Source organism: Wyeomyia smithii, chromosome 2 (assembly GCF_029784165.1).
Source record: "Wyeomyia smithii strain HCP4-BCI-WySm-NY-G18 chromosome 2, ASM2978416v1, whole genome shotgun sequence".
Taxonomy (NCBI): Eukaryota; Metazoa; Arthropoda; class Insecta; order Diptera; family Culicidae; genus Wyeomyia; species Wyeomyia smithii.
Window position 1 is genome coordinate 60557918 of NC_073695.1, and position 10860 is coordinate 60568777.

General features: G+C 38.1%; 1 protein-coding gene across 1 annotated transcript; it reads right to left on the reverse strand.

Annotated features, from left to right (window-relative positions):
* Positions 1-7795: 7795 nt before the first annotated feature.
* LOC129723893 (uncharacterized) lies at positions 7796-8506 on the reverse strand. The gene is made up of 2 exons (XM_055678381.1): positions 8249-8506; positions 7796-8139 (listed from the first exon to the last, which is right to left on the reverse strand). Exons 1-2 carry the CDS (start codon positions 8264-8266, stop codon positions 7837-7839), a joined length of 321 nt encoding a protein of 106 aa, XP_055534356.1. The 5' UTR covers positions 8267-8506; the 3' UTR covers positions 7796-7836.
* Between the last annotated feature and the right edge of the window lie 2354 nt (positions 8507-10860).

Genomic DNA, 10860 nt, shown 5'->3' on the forward strand with positions numbered 1-10860 from the left:
TACTCCCCACGTCGACATCGGTGTGAACTTGTGCCCAACTTTGGCTGTTGGCGCAGATTTTAACTCAAAGTGGAACATCAAGTCCATTTTTAGGTTTTGATTTATGGTAACTTGCTTTTGGACATATTTTAGCACCAAGTGTTGGATCCTAAAATGAAATTGTCTTGCTGTACTGCAATTTTCTTCTTCTGAATTGTATAACAAGCACAATTCTATTTACAACTATAATTCAAGTACACATTGTATGCTAGCCGAAAAATTTCGCAAACTCATCCCCGCCTTCAAATTGCACATGATTTCACAAATGATCCCCGATGTCACGAGGTCACCGAACGGCGGCGGCGCACCGCTTGCCCCTCCCCGTGGAATCAATGCAAACTGCAGTACAAGCGGAGCATATGCCAAGTACTGCCCTAACGGACACTGACTGCTGCGAACCTCTAATGGCTATTATCCATCACGGCTTGGCCCTGTAATGACTTCGGAATAATCCACCGTTCCAGCCCACCGACCGCCCGCGGAACGTATGCCCCCGAGAAAAATTTACATACCCGTGCACACTACGAAATTCCATTATTGGCCCTCTGCGTGTTCGACAATAATTCTTGTTTGAATCTGATTAATGATCAACAAATTTGTTTGCTTCTTTTGCGGCTAATCCTGACCGTTGCTTTGTCTGCGTGCGCAGTTGCTGAAGCAAGAAGCTGTTATGGGCGCTCCGGGGGAATTCAAGAAGCCGCCGCTTGTTGACTGCGTCGCGAGCCTGACCGCTTCTCACGGAGCGCAAAGTACACACAAAAGCCCATGAATCGCGGTTTTCCGCTGGTTGGCATTTGGCAGCCAGTAAATATGGTACCCGCTGAATGAGAGAAAAAAACGCCAACAAACAGATAAGAAAATCTGAACAATATCTTTAGCTTGAATTACTCGGCTTGAGTCAGCAGAAACTTTCGAGACCTCACTACGGTATGCCTGCATAAGTCGATTGCCGAAATAAAAGAGCTGGACTTTGTACAAAAGAAGCGATCCTCCCTTGGTGCTCGTGGCCTCCGGCCAGTCAGATTTGGTTTGATGACGAAGGAAGCTGTCGGAGATTCGAGTAGCAGCTGCTGTGGATGCTTATTTATTTGTAATTGTAATCGTTAAATTACCAACTTGACATTCGCTGGATTCGTTTTTTTACCCCTCCCTTGCTGATGTTGATGCTCTAACCGAAAACAGAGGTAGTATTCGGCAAAAAACAAATTGCGGCACGTTTCGGCCGGTTGAACGCCTTCATCCCGAATGGCGACTTCGAACTTGTTTTAATTTCAGGATTTATTGGTGGTGTTTCAATTTGGATCGGAGTTCTGGAAAGAGTTTATCTGCAGATGAGGAAATTTGTCACCCGTTTCGAGATTAATTCGCTGATTAATTTCAATCCAATCTTTCAGACTGTTGAAAGGGTGGAACGAGTAAAAAGAGCTTTTGGTTTACGGAAATTTTAAAATTCTTACCGCAAGCCTTGATTTTGTCAGTCTATAAGCATCCAAATTAAATGTTTTATTAGATTTTTCGATGGTGCTTTATTAGCACGAAAGCTTCTTAGTGATCTACTAATATTCTTGCACCTTAGAATGTTATGCAGTTACAATATGCAATATTTATTTATTTATTAAATTTCTTGATGTTGTTTTACCATCTTCTACTTAGAATTCAATCATCTCTGTTCGCAACAAAACAAATTGCGGCACAACATTCTTTTTATGAAACCAGCGAATTTCATCAACATTCAGCATTAGCATTCAATTGATTTGTATTTTGATTTATTTCATTGCTGGACTATATTTTGCGAAAATTTCGAACTACCAATTTCCCCTGTTAGTACATTTTTATATCGTCAACCCCACATTCACTGCTCAGAATAAAAATACGATTTTATCTATTAAATAAAGTTTGTTTGAAAGTTATGTATGAAAAGGTATGTTATATTCAAAAATCTTTAAAAATATCCTATGTTATTCAACAAGAGATAAAATAATATGAGTGAGCTTCTGCTTGAGTTCAAACCGGCTTGTTAAGTAGGTTTTTGATGAGTCATTGACCGAAAAATCATGCTTTAAATAAAGTTTTACAAAACCAATCAAAATTGACGGCTTGGCTTATCGTTGCCGAGGAAATTTATTGAATGTAACTCCCTTTCTCTTACCTAAATTCAAACTATGTTTTTAAACAAAAAAAAACTGAGATAAAAATGAAAGATTATATTTTTTTAACCCTTTCCGTGAATTTTGGTGCTACTAGTAAAGGTAACTTTACTTTTAGAGACTTTAATGAGTTTTCCCATATGCCAACGTAGAAGCGAAGAACCCAACGAGCAAATATTTTGTAGTACTTTGACGCACTTCTGCATACACTAGTGGCCCCAAAATCACAGGAATGGTTTGAAAGCTATAATCTTTTTGGAGAACTATTGTGAGTTTCAGGGATTTCTTTCTCGCTTTCGTCGACCAGTGTAATTTACTGGAAAAATTACTCTAGAAACTTTTTTATTGATTGATTGGTTTCTGCTTGTATAACCTAGGTATTTTCATTTCTACCGTGGAATAACCAATTTGTCTGCCGCGTCTAAACTTTTCGAGATCATTGATTTTTTGACATTGAACAGCAAAGAAAAAAAAACATTCGTGTATGGAAAACTAGACATCAACGTTATAGTCGCAATATATTTTATCTGTCGGATGTCTTTATTTTGCCAATACCAACACTGTCATAGAGGGACGCTCTTGGATGTCATCAAAAAATGTCCACGCTCGGTACATTTTTTCCCCTGGATGTAACTCTGCACAAAAAAAGGAAGGCTACGATACCAGAACTATGACTCAATTAATACATAATGAAATAGTTGAAAATCTCCTTATGATGTCATTTATGGCAAATCAGAAGTGTAGTATAGACATGAAATACAAGTAAAGCGGAGTGTTTGATTGATGGGTTTTCAACTAATTCACATACGCGTATTATCAACTCGCAACATTCATAGTGTTTAAGGATAAAATACCGGCCCCATTAGGGAAAACAGCATGAATTCGTATATATATTTTTCGCGTATTCCTCACAATTATGTATTCATACAAATTTTACTTTCAAGAAGCACATTGAGAATATCCAAACAAAGTGCAATAAATATATAAAATGTTTATATCCTCTTATCAACAACAATTCTAGACTTTGCTCAAGAATAAACTGTTAATTTACAAAAAAAATATCATTATATTTATATAATATCATTATATGAATTCTGAATACATATTAGTAAATAATTAATTAATCACAAAACATCTCCTTCTATTGAAAAAAAGAAATGAAAAATGTAATCATACTAAAAACAATCACAAAAGTACTCGATATCGTTATTTGAACTGAAAACTACGCGCTACTCGGTTGTTTCGCTCATAGAACGTAAATTATGTACAATCGCGTGTAACGAAATATTTTAAAACGCAAGTGTTGTCAACCCTACTGATGTGTTAACCTGTTTGAGCACTGGTAATTATTGCCCTCTGTCGACGCAAAACCTACCTATTATTTGTGAAAGCCGGCAAAACTCCTTGCATCCAAAGCCACAAGAATCCAAAAAAAATGCAAACCCACATAAGAACCAAAACACAGTCTCAAATTTGTTATCAAAACGCAGAAATTATCATAATTAGAATACAATTATGGCGGATTCGTGCTATTTCGACACAAAATTCAGTTAAAATTATCGAAAAATGTCTTTATAATGTTACTCAAAAGCTAGAAAAATCGGAAAATAAAACAGCTAATCTCAAAGAAATAATAGTATTCAATTCAAATAACTCAACTAGTCGAAAAATATCAATCGATGAACTATAGTCGAAAAATATCGATCGTTACATTATCGCCTCACATCCCTACCAATAATGGCCAAACGGTTCAAGTTTCGCAGTACTCGAGTTTCCAATCAGAACCGGCTCGCAAGAACCTTTGCATAAAATGACAACCAATTCCAAATAAACAAAGCACTACATGAATAAAATAGAATACTTAGGTAAATTTCCTATCCTTGATTGAAAGCGATTAATACAGTGCGAGGAAGAATTATACCGTACAAAACTATCATGTATTATTACAATAATGCACAAGGTTATTTCTATCAACATTTTATGGTGTTCGGTACAGTAGTGCATTGCGCGAATAACAAACAGTAACAATGTTTGTTTACATGTTTGTACTTGGTGAATTTTAAGGTGAATTGAAACAATTTTAATTTGTAGAAGGAAATAAATATACCATGCATGTGCCTTAAATCTTAGTCATCTTTAACCCATACAAAGTGTAAAAGTAAGTATGTTTGCATGGTATATAATGATAGCCGTCTTTAAAATTAATCTTTCTTATCTATGAGAAATAGTTTTCATAAATTCCTGTATCGCTGTTCGTTTTATTTGCTGGAAATGCCGGGAGGAAAATCATTATCTTTGGAAGAGCGAGCGAAAATCACGGCTTTCAGAGAATGTGGACTAATTATTCGCAAAATAGCTCAGAAATTGAACCGTTATAAAGGTACCATAGTAAATCCTCTCAAGGATCCTGAAAACTATGGTGTCAACAAACGATCCGAGCGTCCATCTACTTCGAATCTTCGAGATAATAGACATATATCTCACCAGACAGTTGATAAAAACTTGAGTACAGGCCAGATTAAGGCTCCAATGTCTCTTTCAGTGTCTAAGAGAAGAATACTACAGATTTTGAAAGAAAATACTCACATTCAATACCAGCAACGTTTGAAAACACCGAAGCTTCTACCCCGACACAGAACTGCGAGATTTGAGTTTGTGGAACGGGATATGTTTTGGAAGGATGAGTGGAAATTCGTCATCTTCTCCGATGAGAAGAAGTTTAACCTGGATGGTCCTGATGGTTGGCAAATGTATTGGAGGGATATTCGCCGAGAACACGAAACTCGACATTCCAGAAACTTCCAGGGAGGCTCAGTTAAGGTGTGGGCCGCATTCGGGCATTTCGGAAAGACACCAATTTGTTTTATTTCTCATAAAATGAATTTGGAGAAGCATGTTGATCTGCTAGGCAACGTTTTGATCAATTTTGGTGATAGTTTGTGGGATGAAAATTGGATTTTCCAGCAGTACAACGCGGCGATCCACTGTTCAAAACTTACAACATCATCTTTAACATCACGAAACATTACTGTTTTAAAATGGCTTGCTATAAGCCACGATTTGAACCCGATCGAGAATCTTTGGGGGATCTTGTCACAGTGAGCTTATGCACATGGACGTCAGTATGAATCACTTGGACAATTGAAAGCTGCTATTCATGAAGAATGGGCAATATCGATATTACTTTTCTTCAATCATTGATTGTTTCTATGCCCCGACGTTTGGCAGATGTTGTTAAAGTCAGAGGTGGACGTACAAAATATTTACGCTTGTTTCACGAACGAGCAGTAGAGGAAACGCAATCAAATTGAATTGTACGGTTTATTTATTTCGTATGGATTGATTACGAAAACCTCAAATTAAATAGCATAATGAAATTGGAATAAAATAAAATAACTTTCTGTGCTTGTATTTTAGTGTGGAGAACCGCCTTTATATTATGTTTTGTGTGGTTTTACTCCAAAAGTAAACATATTTAAAATTTTCGCATGTACGGTATATTTATTTCGCGGACTGTACATCTTTTACTACAATCACATCACTATATTATTTGGCCTTTCCTTTCATCCGACTAGAAACAAAAACACAGCATAGCACACATCGATGAGTAAGAATGTTTCTACGGTGGGGCAGTGTGTGTGCAGCAAAACCTCTAGCCAACAGCAACGATGCGGATTCTTCCAATTGCAATTTTGTCAAAATCCCTAGTATATCACTTCACTTCCCAGCCCTATTATTTGGTGCTACGCTACTTTGAGCAAACTTTTATATTCTGAAGCTTTTAGCTTCCGAAGACTTCGATCTGATCACAAGTTGGTGACGTTCTGGGCCATATAACTTCTATTTTATATCACTTTACAAGCAAAATCCATAACTCGTGAACGTGTCACTACCGACAAATAGAGAAGGGTTGCCGGTTCTTCTCCATCAAGAAGAACCAAGCCATGCACCATTAACCAGAAGAAATGAAAATCAGAAAGTACGATATCTGATTGGACAGATCTACCCATATCGATTCTTAAAAAAATCACGATTTTTGCAATATGAGACATAGCGTTGTCGTAAAGCTAAATCACTTCGTCCTGTCGATCATCCAATGGTAAACGATGTTCCTTTAATGTCCGGTTCAAACGCATCGTTATACGTCTATAGAGGTCTCCAGTGATGATTTTACCCGGATGGAGTAGTTCATCACAGATTACGCCTAGCTAAACTTTTTCATATGAATGTCCTGCTTGGGTGTTGACGTCGATCCAAGACCGCGAAAACACTTCAATCCACACTCACTTTCCGCCAAAATTCCTTCCTTGATCGTTTTATCAGGTGTTCATGAAAGACTTTTCTTCATTCGCGGTCTTCAGCATCACTCTAGATGGATATTTTTTTGTTTTTACTTAGGGCAGCTAAACACTAAATACTCTTCAAAGCTCTTCCTGTTTAAATATTCCTCGTCGTACTAAAACAATGAAATTTTCCTTTGCACCAACAATCACGTGAATCTAAGCCAACCTCCAACGGCAGCAGATGGAAACAGTCCGTTAGTTGGGCCGCCCCTTCAATCGAGCCAGGTTCTTCTCACTCATAACTATAATTTTCATCTGCTTGGAATATTCCCACCATCACCGATCGGCATTCGCAGTTCAAAAGGTCGACCACGATTAAATATTTGCCGAGATAAATCTCGGAAATTATTGATCATAGTTACTCATCTGGCCCAGCGCAATGTGGCTTTGGCTGGCAGTTGGGCATCCGCGAAGCAGGCCCCGTTCCGTTGCGCACTTTGCCGTGCGATGGCGTGGCGTTAAGCACCGGGCCCACCTCATCCGAAGCCATCAGCTCCGTAATCACAAGAGAAATGCATTTATATTAAAGTCGAATTAAATGCGTTCTTCCCCCTTTCTCTGTCGGGCGCACGAGCGCAATTTGCCCAGCCAGTTTGGTGGAAATTTCTCCGCAAATCCTGAAAGATCCCATCGAAATGATGGAAGTTATTAGCCGAATGAGGCGGCCCGGTAACACCAGCAAAACCGAACCAGTCCGGCGCAGGATGATGATGGTAGGATGCGCGTTCCACAGCGGGAAGATGCTCTGCTGCCGACTTCAAAGCTTTTATAAACTTTCCGTGCGGGTCGACGGTTGCCTTGCTGCCAGGATTATTAAGTAAGATAATCATCATCAAAGCATATCAATTAAGTGTCATTAATTTATTACATCTTAATGTAGGCTTTTATGGTCGGAGAAAAAAAAATCTGACACCAAGCTATTGCCGGTCCGGTGGTAATCCTGGCGGCAATTGGTTTTTGCCCAGGTTTCGCCCTCCGAAACTAAATGAGAATTTTTTTCATGCGCCCGAAAGGAGAAAGTGTCAAACACAACGGGAACTGACTTACTTGAGAGTAGTAAAATGTAAGCATATATACTGAAATCGTATATTAAGATTTAATAACATGGCCGTAGGAACAAGCTGAAAGATATGAACAGGTCGAGCGAACGTGCAATTTAACAACTTAATTGATATACGTCTTATTTGTTTTCCCTTTTATATGAACCTAAAGTAGAGAGGCTTTTCTCATGGAAAAAAAAATCTTTCTACACATGATTCAATAATCGTGCATACATTTAATATTATTTATTTCCTAAACGAGAAAACTTATCCAAATTTAATTCGGTTTCTGTATTGAAACTGTGCCACTTCCTGGGACTGCTTCGGACGATCCAGATGAACTGCTACGAGCTTCTCTCCTTTCGATGTAGGATGTGCAGCTTCCTCTTCAAACAGGACTTCCCGAACCTTGTCCAGAACTTTACTGTCCACGTTAAGCCCCTCGGATGACTTAAGCCCAAGTAGCACCCGCTCATACTTGCCGTACCGTTCCTCTTCCGTCTGCAGATTGTACGTTCGTGGTACACCGGTGAAACCTTCACCTAACGTGACTGCCACCAACAGAAGTACCTAACGGGGGGTTCAACCAAACCGCAAAAAAACGCAAAAGTTAATCTTCAGGTACCGTGTAGCACGCGGGGATTTTCGGCGATGTGACCTCGCCACCTTGCCGACTCACCATAATTGACAGGCTCATGGCTTCGACTCACACGCGCGTGTTTCGTGTCCACGCGACCGACTCGCGGCGGTCTTCACTGACTGGCACAGAGAGCTAACTAGCCGCATCGAAGTATCATATATTCGCTTTTATATTCGAATTTCGTGATCACTAGTTAACAGCACTGAGCCAAACGAAACTTTTCGAAGAAAAAAAAGCGACGGAGCAGCGACACTTGTTCACCCGGTATCATCCATCCGTGGGGTCTTAGAGGCTTTACGGTCACATTTGGTACCGGTTCAAGCACTTGCCAACCAAACAATAAAATTCATCAATGAAAAGTTTCGCAACGGCCGCAGGGTCGTTCAGCACCAATCAGACTGCTCGTCTGGTGATTTCAGCGGTTAAAGTCGTTATGACGCATTGAATAAAATTATCTCGATACAGCAGTGCGCACAGTGCGTCTCGTCTTCTTGGGGAATGGAGATTGTTATCTACCGGCTTTTAGCGGTAAGCAACATTTTGTATGTTGTTCAAAAAGTTCATAGTAATACGCTCTGTCCGTTTCGATTGTCGCCCTTTTTTAAAAGCTTCGGTACCAATTTATGGCTTCATCGATTGCTGCATGATTACTAACCTATCGAAATATCCATTAACCGATGAAGTTTATTTGTGATCTTTAACATGGCAACAACATTAGTGGAAGTGTCCTTTGCAAGCATGATATGTACCTATAGTTAAGGATTAACCTTTCTTGTTGCTGACGTGATATCTTAGAGCGCTGATTAAACAATCGAATCTTAGGGGTCTGACGACAACATATTTTAATATTATTATAATATTTTCCCCTGAAGATGTCACTGACCAGTGACGAAACGTCGGATAGTATAAAATAAAATAAGTCGTTCTAAATTTTTGGGACTGCTCAGCCGAAAGTATAACATAAGTACTCAAATTTCTAAAAAAATATATATATCTATAGAAGTCAAGGCAGAAAAAAAGTTTAATTTCGTTGCATGGAAAAGCTTTTGTTAGAAATAAAAGTGCCTAATTCGAACTACTCGAAAAAGTTTTAAGAAACTGAATGCCTATCTAAAAACCTTATTTAAAAATAATTTGTGGTGAGCTGTTTGGAATCTAATTTTTTTTTAATAATTTTTTTAGTGTAGTAATTTTGTATCACTGGCGATAATATCTCAAAGCTTCTCGCGATAATTTTGAATGCAAGTGAACTTGGATACAATAAATACTATCGTGTTTGAATCATTCAGTCTCCTTCTATGGTATTCGGAACTCTTAGAAGCGAAAAACAATCAGCAGCGTTTCTATGGAAAACTTGTACGCGAGTGGAAATAGTTGAACGATAACTGATAAATCAAAGAACACATTTGCATGAAATATTGCTAGTGAGTGAACTTTTCCATGCTTGGTTATGATCAGTAATATTTTTTATCACCAAGTTTTTTTTCTTGTTCTTCTCCTGAATTGGAGCCGAGGTGGCCCATGCTGTTCATTCATTCGACACAGACTTTGCAGCCATCTCTTTTCTAGTTTACAGAACAGTTGCAAGGTTAGTGCTATGCTCATATTGAAACCAGAAAAACCTTATTTAAAAATAATTTGTGGTGAGCTGTTTGGAATTTAATTTTTTTTTTAATAATTTTTTTAGTGTAGGATCTCAGTTTTTTTTCCAATATTCGAATTTGAATTTTTGAAAAAAAAAGAAGTATGCAAAATTGCTCAGTTTAGTGAGATCTATACTGCCGGTACCCGGATAACTGTCCCATAATGAAAAACAACATGTTGAGAAAACGGCGATTTTATATTATCCGTGAATTTTCGGATTTCCAGCAATTACATCCAGAACCAATGTCCATAACAGTTTCATGGCACCACAAGTTTATCATTGAGAACAAAAAACCATTGATGGAATTGGTTTTACGTTATATAACTTAAAAAAAAAAGACAAAATGGGACAAAACATGCGGGTACATTTCAAAAGTACTCGCATATTTTGTCCCATCACATATAAATTCAACCAGCAACCGGCAGTATCATTGGCAACGTAGATTGTACTACAGAACAGCAACTTTAGTCTAGTTAATTAAATGACATACTTGTATATGCCTAAAATAATCCGATATACACTAATCTGGAGCAAATTTATATGGTTACAGTTTGTACCGCTATGCAGTGGGACTGTAATGCGGGTACTTTAAATATGGGACAAAAACAACTTGGAATTTTTTCCATGTTTTTCCATACAAAAGTATCAATTTTAATTTTTTTCCAGAAAACATGATAACAATTAAGTCGATTCCCGATGATAACTCAAAAGTGACCAAAATCAGTATGGGACAGTTATGCGGGTACCGGCAGTATACACCCGTAAAGTTTCATTGGATTCTGAGAAGATGCTGTCACTCAGTCGAGTTGGCGAGAAATCCTTCATATGTGAAATAATAAATAGTTATGATCAAGGATGGAAAAACTCGTATCGCATAACAATCATTCGGGTATCATTTCTGAACGTGCTATTTATAAGCTTTCAATCCTAGCAAACCATCGCTATTGAAAGTTACACATTCTGCAAGCGACAACTTAGAGCAAAGAAATATATGGTAGCTGATGAC